This window comes from Rhinolophus hipposideros (assembly GCF_964194185.1).
Source record: "Rhinolophus hipposideros genome assembly, chromosome: 22".
NCBI lineage: Eukaryota > Metazoa > Chordata > Mammalia > Chiroptera > Rhinolophidae > Rhinolophus > Rhinolophus hipposideros.
In genome coordinates this window covers 14,567,349-14,591,519 of record NC_138068.1, presented here as the reverse complement: position 1 = coordinate 14,591,519, position 24,171 = coordinate 14,567,349, and the positions used below count along the sequence as shown (strand labels likewise).

Here is a 24,171-nt window from a genome sequence, read left to right as displayed (position 1 = left end):
CTTGGTTTGCCAGTTTCATCACCATGTTTGCTTACTTGCTTAATGCCCCGTCTCCCTGCCCCATTCACAGGCACACTTAGTGGATGATAAACCTCAAGAGGACAGGTATGTGTCCATCTTGTTTCCCGCTATATCCTGCTTAGCTCAATTCCTGAGACATAGCATGTGCTCAGTAAATATTTGTTGAATGACCTATTGGGTCAACTGCCTCCCACAGGGGCACCCTAATGCCCCAAGTTCAAGGTGAAAAAAGGGTCAAGGTAACTGAAACCTATTGTGATATTGTCACTGCAGTCATTGCAGGTTGTCCTGAAAGTCTTGGCAGGTGACCTTGCTTAGTCGCTTCTCCTTCTTGGCAAATATCCAAGCAACAGTCTGAAAATACCTGCAGAAACCGAGCGTGTACCCACCCTCAGTGACCCAGAGCCTTGGGAAGAAAAGCAGCCAGACATTTTGAGACACCAAGCATGGCCCCTTTGAGCAGTGACATTTATTTAAATTTTTTTCCCCATGGAAATGTCACCAAAATATATCATGCACAACGTTCTGCTAGGGAGGTGGTGTGGCATAGCAGAATGAATGTTGGCTTAGGGTCAGCTGAACGGGGTCCAAATTCTGCCTGCCTCACTTTCTTGCCTCGTGTCCTGGGTCAACTCACTCAGTGTCTCTTTATCTCAGTTTCTGTATCTGCAAAATGGGGAGACTACTATTGCAATGCTGTGAAGCTACAGATAGTTTTTGTAGAGGGACAGGCACAGAACAGGTCCTTGCTCATTAAATGGAAGCTAGCAGGCTCTTTTAACTTGAAGACATGGAACCTAATGCTACATTTTTGGGGGTGAGTCAGGAACAATAAATAAATAATCACGTCTGCGAGGGGCTACATGGGCTATAACATGTAGTAGCCCTCTTATTTCTTGAGTCCCTGTGTCTGTTTTGTAATGGTCCTGTTTTTTGCTGGTCATTTGTCACTGCTGCTGGGGCATGTCCATTGCCGTCTCCTAATGTGCAATAGTCTGAGAAAGCATGAGCTTATTAAACAGATGTGCAAACTAAGACGATGTAGGTTCAAAGGGAAAGTGCAAGAGGCTTCCCTGTGTAGAAACTAAAAAAGCTTCCCCAAGAACATTGGTCTAGGCTGCCCAGAGGTCTTTGGACTGGTCTTTTTTGCTGGTCTTTGGACTCAGGCAGGCCTGGATGTGAGGCTTGGTTTCATCAGTACAGGCTCTGTGATTGAACTTTAGTTTCCTCACTTCTAACAGAAACATGACACTACTCATAGATTCATGGAGGTCAAATGCTTGGAACACAGTAGTTGCCCAGTAAAACAGGGTGATAATTACTACATCAGTGTTCAGCTGGCTTTCAAGAGTTTTCAGAGGCTCACAGACACATAATCTGATTCATCCTGAGGATGGGTCCCTGGTCCTCTGTACCAAAATTAACTTTATGTTGTCATGGGGCAGGACTCAGATTGCTTATTTCTCACTATAATATATATATATATATATTATATATAATTATATATATAATATGTAATATTATATATAATATATATTATATATAATCATGTATACATAATTGTATATGTATATACATATATACATATACATATATAATATGTATATATTATGTATATATAATTATATATATAATTATACAATATATATATAATACTGAGAAATACATGTATATGTATATATAAAATATTTTCTGAAACTTTGTGCTGGAAAGACGTTAGGGGATCTTAAGGAAAAAGAAAAGTACTTCCCTCCCTACCATGGAATCAGGGGCTTGAAAAGTTTTGGAAATTTGAATAGGAAGGAAGCAAGCTGACCAGGTTGCTTTGCTGATAGTTTTGTACGTTTTCAGTAATGAAAGAGGAGACCTGGGTCTACTATCTTAAGCTTGGGTACGATCTGGCCTATGATCCTGGGTCAGCTGCTAACTCATCGGGTAACATTGGGTAAGCTGTTTCTCTTTCCTGGGCCATCCTTTGCCATCTGGAAAGCTTTCTAAGATTTTGAAACATGACTAATGCAGTTGTATGGAAGAGGTTAAGTGCTTCGAAAGGGAGGAAGGCATCGGTGGCCAAAAAGAAACACGTGATTTGGCATCAAGAGGACCTGCATTCAAATCCAGCTTTCCTCCTTATTGTCTGTGAGCTACTGGGAATTTCTGAGCCTCAGTTTCTTCATCTGATGTTAAGATGATAATATCTCTGTATATAGAGAGAATTAAGTGACAACGTTGCATGAGAGTAACAGGAATAAAAGAAGTAGCTCAATAACTATTTCACGTAAGAGCCACTATCTGCTTTGTTTCATCAGTTAGGACAGTCCTGGAACAACCTATGTGCAGAAGAAGGTAAAAGTTCTTAGTTCACGTGCCCCACAAATACTACACACACCGGTTGCAAGATTCAGCCGACTTAGGATAGAACATTGATCAAAGTCCTTAGAATTGAGGGGAACTTCCAAATTGCTGGCAGTTGACTCTATCTGCTCCATTGTCTCTAATTTCTGGGTAGCATTGGATCCAGGTTGGGAAACAGGTAACCGGACCATCTCAATAGCCTCCTTCTTGACTGGTGTCCCAGCCCCCAGTATAATAAAAGTGCCACTGCATGGTGCTATCCAGTGGCTCCTCATGGACCCTCACATAAGCCTGAGCATCTCAAACACGGCCCCCATTCTCACCCCACCACCGCTGCCTTAATTGTTGTGCTAAAGCAAAGGTAACCACTCCTGACTGCTCCCAGGAGAGCAGGCTGCTTCTCTCCTCCCTGCGTTCTCTCATGTGGGACCCTCTTACCGCTCTGGCGAAAGCTTACACAACATTAAAGATAGAGCTCACCCCTGCTATATAAAGACATAGTGTCACCTCTGCTGGGAATTCTCTCCTCCGAGCTCTCATACTGACCTATGCCTAGCTCCACAAGTACACGCTGTACTGTCATTATGTTTTCGGTTTCTGTCTCCCCAACTAGAGTTTGACTTTGTTTAGAACATGAGTTAAACAGTTCCCACGTACAGAGTGAGTGCTCAATAAATATTCAATATCCAAGAAATAAATATTCAATCAATCATTTTTATCCCCTGTGTGCTTCCCCATTCTGGGCACATAAGGTACTCAATGCTTGTTGGACTGAACTGAGCCAACGTGAGAGTGGTTCCACCCAACACTCGGCTTTAGTTCTAAGGAACTGTGGTTCCTTGATCTCTGAGCAAAGCCAGCAGTCAACATGAGAGTTGCTGCCCTGGTGCTAAGTGTAACTTGTTTAAAAGAGATACCCTCCTTCTGACAGCCATCAGCCCATGGATTTGCAGTGGGATAGCTTAGCTGCTGAGATGCTTTCCCTGCCAGGGCCATCGGCATGCTCCTGACCTCCAGCAGACTCATGGGAAAATCAGTGGTCTGGCTCTGACTGCAAGTCCTTTTGTGGGACTCTCGCACATCAAGCCCTCCCAATGAGGTCTTGCCCCAATCATAATCTCTGAGCAGGTTGTTTTTAGAATTCAGTGAGTCTGTCTATCTGTCAGATATGGGAAGGTGATCTGGCCAGGAGACTCCAGGCCTTCAACTCACTAAATAAATCTACTGTCGATGTGTTCCAGAAAGTTCTCTCCCAGCTCTCTGCATCAGCATGTTCCCTCTGAACCAGCCCTAATACCCCATTGTGGGGAGAGTGGCCCCCTCGAAACTGGGCTTGGACTGCTGACTCTCTTCTTTCAGGAAGCCTTCCTCCTGGCCAGTCCTGCCCACGGGAGTGGATGGTGACATGATTCAACGGGAGGTGTGCGTGGTACGGAAAAGGAAAACTGCAAACTGCAGGGGAAGAACCGTCCTCACCTGACAGGGGCTCCTCGGGACTGAGCAGGCTTCAGCATCACCGTGATGGTCGTGTCCGTTTCATTCAGTGGGGTGTCTGTGTCATATTCGGGCATCGACGGAGCTGGGTAGAGAACAGAGAGAGGGTGGAGCTTAGCACAGGTCCCAAACCCCACTCACCACTTTCCCTTGATGCCATCCTTCAGGACACTCAGGATGACCGGAGGGATAACATTTGGCAAAGGGTTAGATGACAGTCGCGTGGCTTCCCAGGGGATTTCAGCAGAGGAGGCTCTGACTTCCAACCTGCCCGTGGGCTCCTTCAGGGTATAGAAGAGTCTGGGAAAAGGGCGCAGCGATGTGGCCAGTCAGCCTCATGAATCAAAAAGTTCCACACCGAATAAACCGCTAAGTGTAGAAAGTGTAAGTACTTAACACAGATGAGAAAGCGGGCAACCTTGTTAAACATGTTTAAAATGTAAATTACAGCAGTGATGAAGTAATTCCTCTTATCTTTTTTTTTTTCCCCTTATGAGACTTTCCCTGTCTCAGACCCAAATGATAGGAGCGCAAGTAAATCTAATCCCTTGGGAAGGTAATTTAGCCACTTGTATTAAGAGCTATTACAATCCACATCCCCTTTAATTCAGTATTCCAATTTCTGGAATTTAATCCTAAAGTTATAATCCAAACCAACGAATTACATTTTCTTCTGTAACACGTTTACTGAAGCGTTATTTTATAAAATCATAGAGGCACCAAATATATCCAACCACAGGGGAATGTTTAATTAAATTACGTCCATCCATTTGACAGAACATTATGATGAAAGCGATGTAGCAACATGGAAAATGTTTATGGTATAAAGATAAGTGAAAACAATAAGCTACAAAAACAGCATGGGTCTCTTATGCAAAATATGTATGTATGCAGACCAGAATTGCATAGGTATTTTGGAAAAAAAAAGTAATTTGCAAAAAAGGGCTCTAAGGTAATTCTGCTTTGATGCTGCTTTGATGGTGGAGGGGGCCCAACTGGCGATGGCAGGTGAAATCTTAGACCGCCATCCATCCATTCATCCATCCATCCATCCATCCATCCATCCATCCATCCATCCATTCATTCATTCATTCATTCATTCATCAGACATTTCATGTGCTGTGCCCTGCACCGCCAAAAGGAATATTCCTGAAAATAAATCACATTTTACAAGCCAATCTGTATGAAAAAGGAAAATATTTAATCCTATTTAATACAACTGTGTGGCCCATTAGTTGGTGAATCACTCAGTGTTTCCTCTGGTATAGTCTAATTAATATAGGTTTTATACTTTAGGAAGTTCAGGGATCAGGTTTTCTTCATGAGACTATGATGGAAACACATGCAACCTCCTGATTGATCCATACCAGATGGTGACAGTGGATTCTGGCCTTTTTCGCGCCCAGGAAAATTAGGAGGAGGGGGAGAAAAAGAACAAGCAACACGTTTCTTCCTTTTCCCTTTCGAAGCGTGATACCTGAAATTTTGGTGGCGATCCTAGTGGTGACGGGGGGCCCAAAGCCCTTTGCTGTGCTGGCTTTGATGGTGAAGGAGTAGGTGGTCCCTGGGTAGAGACCCACAAACAGGTGATGGGTTTCATTCCGGAGCTTGAACACTTTCCCCCTCTGGCTGGAGAGGTCAGCACTCGGGTCCAGCGAGCCAACAGCCTTGTAGCTAATCTGCACAACAAGCCAGGAAACAAACCAATAAATACCTCACCCGGGAAACGGGATGGAGCTCCTCTGGGCGGACGCGAGAGGAGGAAAGGAGAAGGCATACGAGTGTGGTCAGCCAGTTCCGCTGGTCCTGTCCCCTTTACACACCATCCCAGCCTCCGACACCCCACTGTTGGTGCTTTAGAGCATTGCTGTCCGATAGAAAGAGAACGCAAGCCGCATACAGGCTTTTCAATTACCTCGTGGTCACATTTAAAGGAAAAAAAAGTGACAAAGTAAAATTAATTTCAAAAATATATCTTGTCGAACCCAACATATACAATATGGTATCATTTCAACCTGTAATCAACATAAAGAGTTAGTGTTTTTATAGTCATATTTTCGGAACATGAATAAATATACTCTGTAAGTCTCAGACACCTCGCATGTCCTTTGCCCTTATAGCACACCTCCATTCGGACCAGCCACGTTTCAGAAGGACAGTAGCCCAGGTGGCTGGCGGTGATCACAATTGACAGTGCAGCTTAGTGAGCAGTAGCCAAGAGCAGCTTCCTGTCAAGAATGATTTGGAAGGTTGGAACGCTAGTTAAAAAGGCAGCTCATAGGTCCCCTACTTTACATGGTGCTGTCGGGTACTTCCTCTCGCAGTAGCTTGTCTCTCCCCAAACCTTGGGGGCGTCTGGATATTTATCCCCATTTTAATGATGGAGAAACTGAGGCTCGACTGGAAACAACCTGCATTACATCAGCACTTAGCGCAATATCTACGGTGAAGGCACAGTTTGGAATTTCCCAGTCCACTGCAGACTCATAATCACCCAAAGCGTTCATCATGTGAGTTTGGCAATAACCAAACTGGTCTATACTCTCTGTGCAAGGAGACATGCCCACTGTGTGCAAGGAGACACGCGCACTTGTGTGTCACAACAATGCCAAGGCACTATAGAAGCTTCTAGGTGCTCACTCTCAATTTCTGCACTCACCCTGTTGTGAAACTAACACAACAGTTGGCGTCCTGGCCCTGGTCCTCACGGATTGCACCCTAAATACCATGTTTCTAAATTAACACAGTTGGTTAACACTTTTAAGTGGCCAGTACAGGCTTTTTTGTTTATTTCTTTTATCAAGTGTGTTCTATTAGAAATGTCTTATGAGAGTATAACACACATACAGAAAACTGTACACATAAGAAAACTATACAGCTCGATGAATTTTTACGACCTGGACACAAGTCATACAACCAGCACCCAATCAAGGCAGAGAATATTGCCAGACCCCCAATTTTCCCCTCCTGCCCCGCCCCCAATCCTTACCTGCCTCCCCCAGCAAGGATACCTTCTATCCTGACTTCTAACAGCAGTTCTGCCTGGTTTCGAACTTTATATAAATGGAGTCCTACAGGGTGTGCTCTCCAGGGTCTGGCTTTGTCTCACTGAGCATTACGCCTGTGAGATTGATGTGGGCGGTCACGTGTCGCTGTAGGTCATGTACTCTCATGGTTATTCAGTATTCTACCATGGACGCAGGACTGAGCCGGGTCCCTTAGGCTCTAATACCAGTGCTTTTTATTCTCTACCCTACTGCCCAGCCTGGAGATACATTTCGTTAACTGAGGAACGCTTTCATTCATTCCCTTGCTGCTGCTTCACAAACGTTGCCTGGCAGACTGCTGTCTGCGAGCATGCACACTGTGTGCAGCTGGGGCCCCCCGAATGAATGGACGCGAGTGAGGCCCTGTCCCCAAGGGTCTTCTCTTCTAGAGTGAGGTAGATCAACTACACAGACACTTTACATCACTTTGTATTCCCTCCAGGATGTCTCAGGTCTGACAGGAAAGCCAAACCCAGGCGCAGAAAAGGGAACACACCAAATCTGCTTTAAAAAACAAGCAGTTTGCTGGTTTTGGCAAAGGCACCAAACATTTTGGAGAAAGAGGTCACTCCTCTCTCCTGTTATTAAGCAGTAGCAGTGTAGCAATGGATGACACATGTCAGAGGCCAGGCTGCCCGGCGCAATGTAAGCCCAGGAGAACTGTATGGAGCTGAAGGATCTGGATTATTTTGCAAGCAGAGCCTGGGCTTACAGAGCCTGCACCCTTCCTGCAGGCCCCTGGTGGGCCTGGTCACAGCTCCCACTGGTCACCCTTGCCCACTCCAGCTCTTCTCAGACACCTGCCTCTCTCTGCTTGAGGGCTTTATGCCTGGGTGCTGGCAGGAAGAGTCGAGTAATTCACACTCCCAGTGACTGGTCCGATGGGAGCTGACGCATACATTTCCCAGGCTCCTCTCACCCCTGCAGCACCCCAGGGGCTTTCCCTCAGGGATGCTGCCCCACCTGCCTCCAAAGATGGCTGGCTGGAAAACACACCCATCACTGGCCACCCTCCTTTCTCTTCCTTACTCCTTAGTGTGTCCTAAACTTCTCAATTACCTGCTCATATTCAAATCTTTGTCTCGGGCTGTGCTTCTGAGAAACACCAAATGAAGACAAAATGCTCAGGGAGGTGCCTCAGGAGAGAACTGAACTAATACAAGAATGATAGGGATTCAGAGCAGAGGAAAGCGTGTTCTAGCCTCTGGGTACAGGGCACGGCCTGCGCAAAGACCCGGGGTGGGAAAAGGCTTGTGACAGCTGAGAAAAGTCCAGTGGTGAGCAGTTGGGGGTGTTGAGCATTCAGCGTGCAGCTCGATTCCAGGTTTCCCTAGTGGCAGAAGAAGGTACAGGTTCAGAGAGCTTTGCCTGTGGCAGCAAACCCCAGTCCACCAGCGGAGAAGACATGCACAGGCATCCTCTTGACATTCCTTGCCAGTCCTCCTGTCTGGGCTGGTGGCAACTACATTGATATACCGGCAGTGGGAGGTAAAACTCATGCCTTATTTACTAGCCAGTTCCTTTTCTGCGCTCCAAATTCAATCCAGAAGCAACTCAATTTCCAGCGAGCTGTCAATATAATATACCGTGCTCTCCAGCTCTCCTAACCTTTCCTGGTATTACAGAATCCTCACTTACTTGTAATGAAACACTATGAATAAATCAATGCATGTTAATATAGCGTGTCTTCAATTTTTTATGAAGGGCTTCACCAAATCTAATCCCCACTGCTTTGTCAGAAACAGTCTTTGAAAAATTTAACTTGCAAGTTTTACGAACCCACAACTTGTGGGGGATCGGACTGAGGAGGGAGAAAAGGAAGGTGAGAAAAACAGAATGGGCTAGAGCTGTGGCCATAGAATGCATAGCGCAATGTGACCCTCTGTGGGAAGTGGAGAAAGAGGGAGAGTTGTTAGAATGGCAAGCATAAAAAAGTTAGTGGGGGAATGGGTGCAGAGGTACATATCGACCCTGGGTGCCAGGAGTCGGGGGCTCTGGCTGCAACCAAGATATCTAGACCATCAGGCCTCTTGTGGTCGTGTCAGTGGAATCCCCAGTCAGAAGCCAGAGTGAGGACTTCAAAATGAGAATCCAATGACGTCACACCTTACAATGGCTTCTTACAATAGCTCTCGGGATTAAGGCCACATTTGTATCCTACAGTCTTCATCAGCCCACTGCATGAGCTGGCCCCGCGTGCCTTCCTTCTTGTATTCTAGGCCTTATAACAGTGTCTAAAAAGAACCATGGTCCTTTTTGCCACAGGACCTTTGCAAGAGCTATTCTGTCGGCTCAGAACAGGTTTTTCCTCCCTTCACCTCATCCGGACTCCTCATCCTTAGATCTCACTGAAAATGGCCCTGTTCATGAGCACCTTCTCGCACTCTCGTACCCTCCTGTTTTATGTTCTCAGAATCCCATCTCTTCTCTTTGAACCACACATTTTACATTTAGCCATGCAATTATTTCATTCATGAGTCCCTTTTCCAAAAGCCCAGGGGTTGAAACACTAAAGCCTGAGAGCCTAATTTGGCCCATCATCTGTTTTTGTAAATAAAACTTTATCGGAACACAGTCACGCCATTCATTTCTGTATTGTCCATGGCTGCTTATACACTAGGACAGCTGAACTTAGTTGTGACAAAGCCCTATGGCCCACAGAGTCTAAAACAGTCACTCTCTGGCCCTGTATAGAAAGAGTCTCCTGACCCCTGTACTAGATTTTAAGCTCCAAGAGGACAACGTTCTCATCTGGGTTTTGTTCCACCTTTCTTCCCTTTCCATGAAGAAGTGAATGATCAAACTAGCTGTGTGCCTTGAGCAATTTGCTTAACCACTCCGAGCCTCGGGTTCTTCGGGGGTTAAATAATCATTTTCATTTCAATTTCTTCTTGATTTACATTGCAGAGTGACCTCCGGCTTCTTTACTCCTGGAAAGCAGCCACCTTGTTCAGGAGTGAGGCTGCAGAGTGGCTCTAGCCTTTGCGTCAGGGCTCCGTCAGCAATGGGCCAGGGGACCAGCAGCCCTTCTCCCCTGAGCTGAAGAGGAGGGCCAAGAAAGGGAGTGGGCAGAGGAAATTATTTCCCTTGAAGAGCCCCATCAGGAAGGACTTGTTTGTTTCTTGGACCTGCGTAGATTGACCCCTGTGCTGGTCCAGGCGCTGGGCTCAGGATGGGGTAGGACCCAGAGGCTCCACTTTCAGATAGATTCAGGTCCTGAGGAAGAGATGGTGCCTTGGGGTTAAGGGAAGCTGTGAGATCAAGCACAGATGAAGGAAGTGACCAGGACTCAGAAGTAGGTGGTCAGAAGATACAATCGTGACAGAAACACCATTTTGGAGCACTCATTATTTGCCAGGCACGGTGAGAGCGTGCTCACATTAAAAAATTTCCTCTTTTAATCCTCAAAAAAGAAAAAAAAAGAAAACAAAATGGTATGGATTCTTTATGGTTATTCCCATGTCTCAGCTGATGAAACTGAGGCCAAAAGAGGTGACATGCTCAACGTGTGAGCAGGGCTGAGAGCAGCTACGTGTGTGAGCTGGCAGCATGCTGAAAGAAGAGATGGTAACTGTAGTCACACAGCAACCTAGCAGTCTGTCCCCTCCAATCTTTTCTTAGGGAAAGGTGACCCTGCGGGATTGTCCCTCATTGGGGTTGAGGTTATGCTACTCTAAGTCTCCATGTTTGGTCCTTGTAAGCAGGGTCTGCAGTCAAAGATGGGTAAGATTTCTCACGGGAGAAACAACCTAAGCCAGACGGGACCCCCCCTAGGACCCCCATGAGCTAATGTAAAGTTAGGAGGTAGCTGTGCCCCTCCTCTTCTGAGAAGCTGCTGACGCATGCCTCAACTGTTGTCCTTTACCCTCAGGTGTAATGGACCCATTAGAACAATAGCATCTTGCCGCCTCCCTCACCTTCCCACGGCTTGTGTTGTGCAGGACGCAACAGGTAACACACAGCTCATGAAGTGTTCTCTGCTGTGTCAACTTCACCACAGTGGGCGCCATGATGCGACAAGAACTTGGATAAGTCTATGGGAGCACACAGAGATGCCCCGGCAGGACTACAAAGCTGGTCAAAGAGCTCGCCCCCAAATAGATGATGTGTATTGAGGAACCCACAACAGCACCAGTTGTCAGGTGATGGTATAAACTGGGTCACACCCTGCTCACCGACAGCGTGACAATCCGGAAGCGTCCTCTATAGCTGAGCACGCTTTCCTCCTGCTCCTATACCCATGCTGTCTTTACCCCAAATCCTTTGGGGAGAGAGGAGTCAGCACCCAAAGTAATCCACCTCATCTGCTCTTGACTTTCTCCAAATGGCTTCCAGTTTATATTCTGGAGGTCTCAACGCAGCAGTTTTAAAAAGACCGCAGGTAAAATAGACACCTATGGTCAGTTCATTGAATACAAGGTTAAATTCATTTTACTTTTATTTCAACTCAAAACTCGTTAAAACATTTACTTCCCCTGTTTTGTGGACCCACTGTCAAAGGGGTTTATAACAAAGGGCATCGTCATCTTGGTGACCTCCAAGGCAAAAGTACAAAAGGAGACGAATTCAAGGTAATCTCTCGTTAAAAGGATAGTGTTGACTCTTTGGTTTCCTGGCAATTTAAAAATAACATGGGAACACATTCCTTCTTAAGAACAGTGAGAAAAAACAGATGGCTGCAATGCACGTGCCAGTGACTTCTTGGCCACGGGGCCCTTGTTTTTCCTAGAGAGCTGAGGACTGTAATAACAGCAGAAAAAATGATTATAACTGACACGCGTATTGCTGTTCCTGGCGTTTCCAGCACTGTTGAGCCAGCGAGAATGTGCAGGGACTTGCCACTTTTGTGCACAGACAGCTAGTGCTTTTGCTTCTATTAAGATGAAATCATTCTCTCCATCAGCAAATGCTCACTGAGAACCCACTCTGTGCCAGACTCTGCTCTGGGCTCCGGGGAAACATCAACGAAGAAAACCTAGTTCCTAATTTGGGGGACAAAGAGAACATATTGCAGTGGATATTGCAGGGAACCGAGTCCTTTGGGAACACTGATCTGGGAGTAACTGGTTCTGTCAGAGAGAGTGAGGACAGCTTCCCAAAGAAGCTGCCAGAGTGTTGCGCTGGGCCAATGTTCCTCAGCCTGGACTCCAGAGCATAGAATGCCCTGGGGACTTTTTAAAAATACCAATGCCTGCACTCCATCTCAGACTATCTGAATCAGGTGTTCTGGATACAAAGGCCTGGCCATTGGTACATTTTGAAAGTTCTCCAGGAGATTCGATTGGGCATCCAAGGTAGAGAATGCTGGAGCTGGGCCCTAAAGCATGAAGGGAATTAAGCAGAAGAACTGTGAAATGTGGCATGTGCCGAGGAAAGCTGACCCCGAAATGGCATGATAGAAGGAACTAGAAACTGACCATTGGAATACCACAATGGTAATAGCTGCAGGCAGAATTCATTGATGGATGCTAAAGTTGGTGGATGGAACTCAGGAGGAAGAATATTTCCATGGCATTATTCTTCCCCTCCTCCCAGATTTACTAGCTACTGTTGTGGCTTCACCATAAAATCACAAATTCTTTGACACCCCTCCTTTCAGGAGGCAGAGCCTAATTCCTCTCTCCCTGAGTGTGGGCTGGACCTAGTGATTCATTTTAAATGAACAGGGGAAAAATCATAGCTTTAAAGTGCACAGACCTGGCAGACACCACCTTACCCAAGGGGTTAAGGTCAACCTTGCCAATGATAAGTCAGATGGAGATCAAGGTCCCCCGGTATGATGTGATGAGAAGGGTCCATGCCATCTGCAGTCTGTTCCTTCAGAATCTCAGTGCAGTAATGAGAAAACATTAGACAAACCCAGACGGAGTACTGCTCAGCACTCTTAAAAAATGTCAAGGTCATAAAGACGAGAAAAAACTGAAAAATGGTTAGAGATTGGAGAGTAAGGAGACACGACACCTACCGGCTATGTAGGAACCTAGAAGGGAGAAAAGGACACCAGCAGGAAGAAAAAAAAAAGAGAAACTTAGGAAATCTGAAAAACATTCTGGAGTTTAGTCCCAATAGCAATGCACAGCTGTGAATTCTCAGTTTTGACTAATATGGCGATGTAAGACGTTAGCATTTGAGGAAGTCGTGTGAAGAGTAGAGAATGCTCTGTATTATCTTTGTAACTTTTCTGTAAACTTAGAATTATTGCAAAATCAAACATTCACGAAACAACAACAAAAAGTAGCAGGCTGGACTTGGGCACTTGGGAGGTCTTTGTGGCTGCAGAACAGAAGACTACAACAGAGACTCATTGTGCTCTTGACTTGGCCGTGTGCTAAGCACTGGGGAGCCATCAGAAATTCTCGGTCCAGTGAGGGGTCAGGGGTGACCACAGGAATGAGTACAAAAGGCACAGTAGGATTTCTGCTCTGGAAGAGGCAAAGTGGGTCTGGGGAGCATACGATGAAGAAGTATGCTGGGACGAGAAGTCTTCCCTGAGAGTGTGAACCAGATGAAGGTTAACCAGATGAAGGAAGTGGGAGAAGGGTGTGAGGGAGTGATGGGAGACATGAGAGAGAAGGAAGAGGAGGCCGGGGACATGCACTTGGGCAGGATGACTACAGCTTTCTGTAATGCTTTTGTACAAACTAGGAAAAGGCACTTCACCAGGCAGATACAGTCCCCCCCCCCTCCTCAATCCCAGTACCTGCACTTCAGTGAGCTGAGAGTGCTTTTGTGAGAAGAAAAAGATATGTCCTCCTTATGCCTAGTCATAGTCCTCCCAACAGATACAGCCCAGTGTTGAGCTGATTTCATCCCTTTGGTGGTGTGTCTTTGTGCAGTGCACAAACTAAGCAACCGTACTGGGAACCCTACTTTGAGGTCAGCTCACAGAAGCCTTTATGTGAATACTCAAGTTCTTATTAATAGATTTTCTCTTGCGGGTGATATAGAATCATTAAAGGGGAGGGTAGGTTACCAAGAGAGATACGGAATCATTATGAATTTAAGAACAGTGTCACTGAAATTGTGGTCTGTGGACTAGAGAGTATCAGCATCACCTGGGAGCTTGTTAGAGCTGTAGATTCAAGGGCCCATCCCAGACCTACCGATGAAAATGTCTGGGGTGAGGGTCCAGGACCCAGGGTTTTAACAAGTTCTTCAGGTGACTCTCATGCACGTTGTATCTGGAGAAGCACATTCTCTGGCAAGTGGATGGAGGATTAAACTGACTGGAAGAACAGAATCCCCTCGGAAGGTCTAGTTCTCACCCAGATGGTTGGTAACGAAGCAGGCCTGGGTCAGACCGGAAGCTGAGGGGATGGAGAGAAGGAAGTAGATGTGAGAGCTATGGAAGCCTGGCTAGTGAAGGATGAGCGTCCTAGAAATGTATGAATAAGAGTTTTCAGCCTTAGAAGGCGCATCCGCCTTCAGGCCTGGTGCCATTAGCTTGCCTGGTGCCTTGATGGCACCGGGCCTGAAGGCGGACGCGCCTTCTAAGGCTGAAAACCATCAGAGGAGAGCTGTGAGTGTCCACCACCCTGATCCTTCTGATGACTCTGACATTCAGGAATGACAAGAGTCAGAGGGAAAACCAGTGGATTTTAGCCTTGGAGAGCCGGTGTTGAAGCCTGGACACACTGCTTCCAAAGAGTTGAGTGACTAGGATACATTTTGCAACCTGACCAGCCAACGTGCTCTACTAATAGCTGGATGGAGCTGCAAACTACCCAAAATGGGAAAGCACTGGAGGGTGTTTCTGCGTTTACAGGTTTGGGAACTCAGACCTAAGAGGACGAGAGCTTCATTCATTATTAAATACATAACGTAATTGAGTGTCAATCATGTACCAGCTGGGCATGGACTCCGCGGCCAGTGATGTTTACCAAGTCTTTTCTGGGGGCGACAGGCCCAGATAGACCCACTAAAAAGATTTGTAGTCTGATGATTGCAGGTACCCACCGCCAGTCCTCCCTCTGGCAACTGGTCCCACGTGGACGTGCATAGAGGGCAGGTGACAGGGCAGGGTGGGAAATGCTGCATGGCAGGGCCTGCCAGGCTTCTTGGTTCCCAAAGCCGAGCTCCAGGGTCAGAGGCCCGGACTGTGGGCTTGGTTTGCCATGGCTGGTTGCCTCTGCATCACTCCTTGCCCAGCTCTGCCAGCACAGGGAACCATGCCCACAGTTGCAGCATGGCAGTTCTGCTATACAGCCCTGCAGGGAGCTTGTTTTGGTCTTGGGTCGCCATAGATCAAGGAGACATTTCAGAACGGGGGTCGGCTTGTTTGCCCAACATGGTTTTTGCTGATTTCCAGTCAATACTCTGTTCTCTGACTTCAGCTGGTTTCCTGGTGGCTCTGGGATCAAACACTAGGAAAAAGCAAGCTCAGAATGCAGCTGGCCCAGGGTCATTAGTATTCACTATCCAGCAACCAGAACTGCAAGGTCGGCCAGTAGGTGATAATAACAGAATTAACATTTATTGAGTGCTTATCACGTGTGCCCCACTCTCTTCCCTAAATCACCACCCTGTCCCTCAGCTCCCAGACCGACACAGGGGAGTGTCTTTTGTCACTATATGCTCCTCCAACCAGCACCTCAGCCCTCCAATCCTTACCACTGGGCCACTTCTCAGTCTCCTCTCCCCTCCCTTGCCCCACATGGGAGGGATATTCTGACAATTTCACTCTTTCAAACTGCTCTGAATTTCAAAGACGCAGTCAGATTCCCATAACAGGGCCACCATCCACTCTGATGGCTCTAAGCTCTCCGTTGCTAAACTGTCATAATGCAGCTTAATAATATGAAGTTTAAACCTCCTTTCAGCTTTTAATCTCATGCTGGGGTGTCCTGGGTGCTATGATTTTGTTATTTTCACAGAAACTTTCTTGCTTAATGAGTCTGTCTAGTGATATTCCCAATTGCTTTTAGTCGGCATTGCAATATTTCTTGGGTTTTTAAATGTAAGCCGCTTGCTTTCCAACTTCACACTCAGCTGATTTCTGTTCTGCTGAGTTTAACCTGGTTAAATTGCTAAGTTGCGTGACCAATTCCTCTCCCGTTGGCTTTGGGCATGGAGATGCGAGAGAAGTTGAGTAATCCCTTGAGCCTGTTCCCTGGAAACTCACAGCCCTACCAGTGGCCTTTCTGGCAGAGACAGCCCTGGGGAAATCCTTCACTCAGGGTAAAGCCTGCCTTCTACTTATTCGTCGCTGTAAGTGCCAGCTCCCAAACTTGGCACAGAGTAGGAGTCAACGAGGTTTACTGACTAAATGAGGATTAGGAATGAAAATGTAACCAACTCAGAATGTGGTACAGCTGGGTTTGCAATGAAGTCATTCTGATGCCCAAATCCAGCATTTCCCACCCTGCCCTGTCACCTGCCCTCTAAGCACATCCAAGTGTGACCAGTTGCCAGGGGGAGGACTGGCGGTGGGTGCCTGCAACCATCAGACCACAAAGCTTTTTAGTGGGTCCGTCTGGGCCTGTCACCCCCAGGAAAGATGTGGCAAGCATCCCTGGCAGCGGAGTCCATGCCTATCTAGCACACAAGTGGCCCTATGTATGTAATAATGAATGTGGCCCTAGTGGGTGAAGCTCTTGTCTTCTTGGGTCTGAGTTCCCAAACCTGTAAAAGCAGAAAGACCCTTCAGTGCTTTCCCATTTTTGGTAGTTTTTAAAAGTGGCCACAAATCCTTTGACATTCCTCCCATCAAGAGGTAGAGCTTATGTCCCCTTTGTGGGTCTAGGAGGACCTGTGACTGCTTTGAGCAAGAGTGTAGAGGAAAGGATGTCGTGTGACTTCTGAAACTGGGTCATATTATAAAAGACAGTGCAGCTTCTGGCCTGTCCACAAGGGAGCACTCATGTCTACAGCATCCAAGATGCTGTGTAAGAAGGCCAGCCCCCGGGGCCGCCATGCTGTGAGGAACCGCAGAGAACATGAAGAGGCCATGTGAGATGCTCTGGTCGACTGCCCCAGCTGCATCCAGGCTTTCAGTCATGCCTGTCCAGGCGCCAGAATGGTAAGTGTTAGCAAGCCTTCAGACGATTCTGGTTCTCGGCTGTCTCGTCACTCCTGGCTTGACATTTCTTAGCTGAATCCCTAGACGTTGTGGGGTGAAAACAAGCCATCCTTGCCGTGGCCTTTCAAATTCCTGAACCACAGAATCTGAAGCCTAATGAAATTGTTGCTTTCTGCTACTAACCCTCTGCTTTCCACCACCTTATAGAAGTTCATTACCTACTTATTGCCACTCAATGTCTGCCTAGAGCCAAGCCAAGCACTTTCTATCATTACTCATTACAAGTTTACGAGGCTAGTACCTTTTTTATCCCCATTTTATGGAGGAGGAAACTGAGGCTGAGAAAGAATAAGTAATTTTCCAGAGTTCTTACAGTTCTCACAGCAGAGCCAGACTTGGAACCCAGGCAGTGTGAATCTAGAATTCACCTGCTTAACCTCCGTGCCCTGCTGTCATCATGAAGAGTGGCCAGTCTGGTGACCCGGGACTGAGAGACCAGAAACTCTCCTGCGAGAAACCTGTTTATTGAGGGATTAGCTGGGGTGAGAGGACATACCTAGAGTTTGGAGGAATGAAGAGAGCTCCTGGCTAGAGAATCGGGGATATGGAAACGAAAGTTAAGGAGAACTGGGGTAGAAATAAATTTGGAGAGTGGAGGGAGATCAGGGGGCCTGCCGCAGGACTGCACTTCGCATGCACCCCAGAGGGTATCTCTTTCCAGCTTGGAACTTCCTGCCTCCTTGTTCAGGAGGGAGGGGGCAGATTCTATAGGCCTTTCTGAGGAGAAATCCATTGCTGACGTAATCACACTTCTGGGTCAGCGAAGGCTGAAGTGTCAAGTTTCACTTTGTTGCCTTTTTCTTTCTTTCAGCATTTTTCTCATGCAATTAAAATAGAATTCATTCCTCCCCTCTTAAATTAGGCATTAGGAAAGGAATAAAAGGATGGGTATATTGGAGACCTGAGCATCAATTCAACCCAGCAGAGCACATTTGCAAGATGTTTTATTCACCCCTATTATTGTGGGAAGGCTTTGTGGAGGTTAATTTTTTGGTGTTATCTCCTCCCCCATCCTCCTCCTCCCGCCTCAAGAAATGAAAGCTTTTGTTTTTCTCCTTTCTCGGTTAAAATGGTCATTTATTCTAACACTCCATTCTGCTGGTCTCAGGGTAGAAGCTCTCCCTTTTTCTAATCTTGAGCATGTGGCATTTCCCCACAAGCAGACACACAGCAGGTGACACTGCTATTTAGGGAACTGTCATTTCTGGTGAACTAGGTCATCAAGAAGCCCACACCCCCTGTATCTGCCAGGACCACAGGCCCTCCGCTGGGTCCAGAATGGCACCGCACAGCTGCAGGGAGCGCCTTCATTTGCAAAGCACTCAAGAGAAACAGAGGCTCAGAGAGGTTAAGAGGCATGCCTGAAGTCACACAGTAAGTGGACAACTGGAGCAGCCCTGCCCACTAGAAATAAAATGTGAGCCACATTTATAATTTTATATTTTCTATGAGCCACATTCATAACAATAAAAAGAAACATAAAAGTATATTGAGAAAAATTTTAAAGTATCTTATTAAACTAATTGTAATAATATGTTTTGTTTGACCCAAGATATCTGCAATGTTATTATTTCAACACGGAATAATTAATGAGATATTTTCCATTCAGGTTTTCCTACTAAGGGTTAGAAATCTAGTACGTATTTTACAGTTTCTACCCAGCTTGATTCGGACTAACATTTCAAGCGCTCAACAGCCCCATGTAACTGGGGGACAGACAATGCTGGCCTAGACGCGGGTTTCGGAATCTTTACTTTTTATCATCACCTCTTAAGAAATCTACTTGGACATTTTTTCCCCTTAATTTCCCCCATGAAATTTTAATCCAGCAGGTATGTTGTATATCTGTATATGGGCTCGACCCATATCTGTACAGCTGTTTATGCACTTTATGAATGGTCTGCATAAGAAGATGACTTTTTTCATTCACGCCCCCCACCCCCACTCCCTGCCAAGAACCAGTTTTCACCTCTTGTGGGCAACAGCACCTGTGCTCAGAAGGCATAGTCTGGAACAAGCCGTAACAGCCCTGAGCCTTTGGTTCTTATCTGTTAAAATGAGGAGTCATGAGCGGACAGAGCGGTTCCTGCAGGGAGGCAGCTAGCCGTGTCGAGTGTGGCACTGATGCGAATAACTGAGTTGAACTAGTGCTTCCAACACGTCGTTCCCTCCTGCATTCCAGATGGCCCAGGAGGTAGGCCCCCCCCCTCAGCCTGCAGACAGTTCCAGGGGAAAGAGCTATGTAGCCCATGTCCTCTCTCCTGCCTCGGGGGACTTCACCAAGCCGTGACAGGGAGAGACCAGGGACACTGTCCTTCCTCTGGCCATAGCAGGACCACAGCTTCAATGCCTTTCCTCCCCTACTGGATATTGAGTTGATGCTGAAAAGCTAGAGGGCAGCCTTGCGGGGCAGCCCAGGTCTCCTGACACCTGGAACAGGCATCTCTTCCCTCCCCGGGGTGCCACTGGCAGTGGGGTGGTCCCAGGCTTATTATCTCTGCAGAGACACTGGCCACGTGTTCTAATATCTCACCCCCACCCCCACCTCCACTGTGTACCCCAGAATCGGGAGGTCGCTAACTATGGACTAAGGTGGTTCCTCCCCTTTTTAAGAGTCCACGCTATATGTGGATGAAGATACAGATTTGATGCCCCAGCTCCTCAGAGATTCTGGTAACTTCTTGCCTTCCCATCCCACTTCGTAGTGGCTAATAGGACCCATCTCTGCACCTGTAGTTCCCAAGGAGCTCTAACTTGTTGACAACTCTGCCACCTCCATCACATTCCTCTTTCTGTTGCATCTGAGTAATACACGACCCTTAGAAGCAATACTGCGGGTTATCAGAGAACATCTGTGGAGACGGGACCTTGGTTCCTTTTCCTCACTCTGTAGTTCTGCCTCTGGGCAGAGCTGTGAGCCCTGTGGTGCTAGAGTCAGCCAAGGCTGGCTTCCCTGCTCAGCTCTTCCCGCAATTCCATGGACTCTACATGGTGCACAGGCGCGGGGTTTATTGCAAATAAACGACTCGGTGTCCTAAGCTGGGGATGGCAGAGTAAAACCCATGACATAGCGAACGGTCTGATTGCCTGGCCTTCCAGAGCCTCACTTCATTAGGTACCTACTGTCGGGAGAAGCTTGGCTACAAACTGGATAGCAAATTGGCATTGGGATTTCGGTCTTTCTTCTCGCTTTTCTTTCTTTCTTTCTTTTTTCTTTCTTTTTTTTTTCTGCCTCATAGTGAAGTATGCTTCTCAGATTCTTAATAAATCCTCCCCTACCTTGTACTTAAGAGGAGGTTCAGAATGGAAAGAAATTGTTTTTGAATCTTATGGGTAAAGATTCAAAGAGAACACAAAGACGAACTTTGAGTCTGCAAGACTTAACTGTGTGGATGTGATGATGGGTCCCGGGGCTCCTTTTCAGCCATGATGTTTTGCAGCTGGGTGACCGTCAACAAGACTCAGTTTCATCATCAAGAGAAAAGTCTTGTTGTGAAGTTGAAATGTGTCCATGTGTATAAGCATTCCTGGAACTGCCGAGAACTTAATAGGATATCAAGTAGGTCAGTCAGTCCTGCATTTGCCATGATGGAGAAGGTCTTTGAGAACATGCTCGGTAAACCACAGACTCATTCAACTAAGTCAACAATTATTTATTGACTAGAAATATAAAGTCTCCATTATTTTAGGCACTTGGGTTATATCAGTGAAACAACCAATAAAACTCCCTGCCCTCCTGGAGTTTATCTTCTAGTTGCCAAGGCAATGAAAGGAGGGGAGGCAATTATAAATGACAAAACAAAGCAACATAATAAAAGATGTTAGTTATTTAGGATGTTAGGAAATGATAAGTGCCACAGAAAAGAAAGAAAAACCAACAAAGGAGTAGTCGGGGGCACCGGGGGAGAGTGATGCAGGTTGCGATATGAATCTGGTTGGGCAGGACTAACTGAGAATGAGATCTGAGCAAGAACTGTGCACAGGAGAGGGGGTTAGCTAAGTGGATATCGAAGAGAAGAGCATTCCAGGCAGAGAGAATAGCTTGAAAACAGGCCCCCAATTGGGATCACGTCCGGGTGATTAGAGGAACAGCAAGGAGGCCGGTGCAGCTTGCGATCAGTGAGCAAAGGAGGGAAAGGTGGAGATGGGGTGAGGGATTGAACAGGCTCGTGCACTCCCTGTGAGCCCTTGTTCTACGGTGTAGGCTTCTGATCTGGATGGAATGAGGGCCACTGCAAGTCGTAAGAAGCAGCAGACTGAGCGTCAGCCCCTGAGAAAGACCTGGTCACGAGGACTGGCTAGGACTGGACTTTCTGTCCATAGAGGTGATGGGTGGCTGTTCCAACTCAGGCCCCGGATGCAGGGGCCCATGACCACCTGGGACTCCTCTGCCAGGGCTCTGGGAGGGCAGGTTGGTGCACGGGTCCCACTTCCATGCCCCTGCCTCCTCAGGCTGCTGCAGAGCCCCGCCTTTGGACCGTCTTCCTTGTCAGCTGCCCAATGCAACAACCCCCCACCTCAAAGCCTTCCTTTGAGGGCCCCTGCTGGGGGTGAGTCCAGGAAGAACAGACATGGACCAGGCCCTGGGCAGGAAAAGTGAGCACAAATCCAGGATATTGCGCAGGGTCTAGGAAGACGACCACTGCTCACCTAGCATGGCCGCCCCCAAGCTGGACCTCCGGAGTGTGGAGCTGATCTGCAGATGTCACAGGAAGGCGACCCCAGAGCCTTGACATAGGTCGCCTTTAGTTTTAGCCTCTCATGAAGCCTGAGATCTTGCGACCCACGGCTCTTCAACTAGACGGATTAGGGTTGGGGGCCCAGCCGAGCTTCAGAGACAAGTTCTACTGCTGGGCTAACATGTAAAGTAACACAGACGGTTGATGAGGTCTACTCCGGGAATTCCAGCCTCCCATCAAGATGCAGAACTCACAGATCCTTCGAACGTTTAGAAGGCAACTCAGAGACCCCGTCTTTAGCATATGCAAGGAAGGTATGCAACTAAAAGGCACTGGGTGTTTCACGTGGGCGGTGGAAAGAATCATTCCATTGATTCGGATGAAGGCTTCTTCATTGAAAAATACCAAAATTTGCATGAAAGACATTTGCTAAAGTAACAGCAATTGAAATACACTTTGAAGTGCTCTGAATATAAATATAGAAATTCTCGCACAGAGACCTGCCTAGAATGGCTGCTTGTCTTCTTGCTCTACTGTGGCTTCATGGCTAGCCTCCGATGGGGGAACGGAGGACTCAACCACGCAGCCCGGGCTGCCTCACCGTCAGTTACTATCTCTCTGAGTCTGGCTCTTTTCTGCCATGATAAACAAGCCAAGAGCCCAAATTTTGCCTCCAAAGAAAGAATTCAGGAAGCGTGAGAGGGCTCCAACAACAAATGGGACCCTTTGAGGAGGGGTACGCTACACGTCTCCAAATCTGGGGGCCCTGGGAGAGTTTTAATGGGGTCCAGTGCCCTCTCTATCTTAAATTTGTGCGTTGAAAGCTACTTTCCCCATTCTCTGAACCCAAGTTGCCATTTCCGAGTTAATGAAGCCCGTGGTGCCATGGACACGCCTGCCACTTGCCTGCGATGGCTCAGAGGACAGAGGCGGTGCTAAGCCAAAAGGGGGAGTCAGAGCATGAAGGCCCAGAGGCGCTGGGGACCACACGTAGTCCCACTGCAGGCTGAAGACGCGTAGCCTTTGAGTAGGTGGCAGGGACACGGACAGCCACGCCAAGAGAAAAGTCGGTGATCACAAAGGAGGATGGGGCAGACAAACCAGAGGAAGCAGAAAGCAGGGACAATGGAGAAGGGAAAGAAAGAGTAAAACCTGGGTATTTGACTTTACGATTATTGTATGTTCACGACACCCAATCATTTTTCATCCACTGCCCAGGATTACCTGCTCATGTGCTCTGCCACTTACTAGCTACCGTAGCTATTGTGAGGTGCTTTTATTTCTGAAAAAGTGCATTTCCCTGATGAGAACACCTCATTTGGATCTTCAATCCATTCCTTGCTCTTTCCTCAGCAAACAGGCAAAAGATAGCAGCTCCCCTAGCTCAGCAGCTGCCTCTACGTCTCCTCCTCAATCTGTGTGCATGGCCCATTCTTCCCCATCCCAAGTCCTGCACCCACAGATTCCCCCGAAGTGCACACTCCAAACCGCGTTAATTCAAATGGGTACCTGGTGCTCCCCAAGGCAGCACAGCTTGTCCAGGAAGCAGAGCTGAATGTTGATGGCTTCCTTTCACTGCCATGTAACTCCTGGGGGGAAACGGCCCAGGAAGCAGCTGTGGTGGCTGATAAGGGCTTCTCTGCCTTGTCACAGTGCCTGGGTACACCTCCAGGTGAGGGCCAGCAATGGGAAGCCAGCACCTGTGTCAGGTGTGAAGTCTTCCCCTTGGGTCACATGTACACACAGGCACACCACCAGGACATAGCCATGTCCATGCTGGAGGGGAGGGCACTCCCTCAGGAGATGGGCTGGTTTTCTCCTGCTGCACCTAAAACAATACCAGCCCCTCCTCACTCCTTCTCAATACTAGGAGACAGCTTCTTGCAGTAGTTTAGACCATGTGCTCTGCCTGGGAGATTTCGGACAAGTTGCTTTACTTCTTGGTACCTTGATTTCCTCATCTGTTAAATGAGGATAATGAAGTCCCTGTCTCATAGGTCTGAGTGAGGAAATGATTGAGATAACACTTAGAACAGTGCCTGGGACATAGTAAGGACTCAATACGTGCATCTGCCATTATTATTGTGAAAACTCTGAAGTCCTTCCATGACCGCATGACCCCTTGATCTTGCACTCAGACCACACTAGCCTTCTCCCTGTACCCGGTACTGGTCCTACATCTCTCACCAGAAGGCTTGTGGCTGTTCTGTTCCCTCTGCACAGAATGCTTTTACATCGTGTATTTGGTTAATGTCTTCTCTTCCTTTAGTCCTCAACTCTATTGTCATTTCCTCCCGCAAGCCTTCCCTGCCCAAGTGCAGTGTGCCATGACGACTCTGAAAGGACCAGGACCATTTCCCACAACTCGATGGAGCATTCTTCACGCTGCAGCCATGTGGGTGGCGCCCCCTAGTGTTATTTGTACAAAATAGCATCCCTGGAGGGCAGAGTTTGAGCCACAGGTGGGAAAGGGCAGATGGGGGTGGGGGGCAGGAGC

At 47.3% G+C, this 24,171-nt stretch overlaps 1 protein-coding gene across 18 annotated transcripts in view; it reads right to left on the bottom strand.

The window, feature by feature from the left end:
• The window catches only part of PTPRT (protein tyrosine phosphatase receptor type T), a 965,600-nt gene that overhangs the window by 235,037 nt on the left and 706,392 nt on the right, over nt 1-24,171 (bottom strand). For all 18 annotated transcript variants that reach the window (XM_081034722.1, XM_081034718.1, XM_081034731.1 and 15 more), the window contains exons 10-11: nt 5,348-5,549; nt 3,853-3,955 (exon numbers count right to left, since the gene is read on the bottom strand). In XM_081034722.1, coding sequence (XP_080890848.1) covers nt 3,853-3,955; nt 5,348-5,549 — 305 coding nt within the window. The remainder of the gene's footprint in view (nt 1-3,852; nt 3,956-5,347; nt 5,550-24,171) is intronic.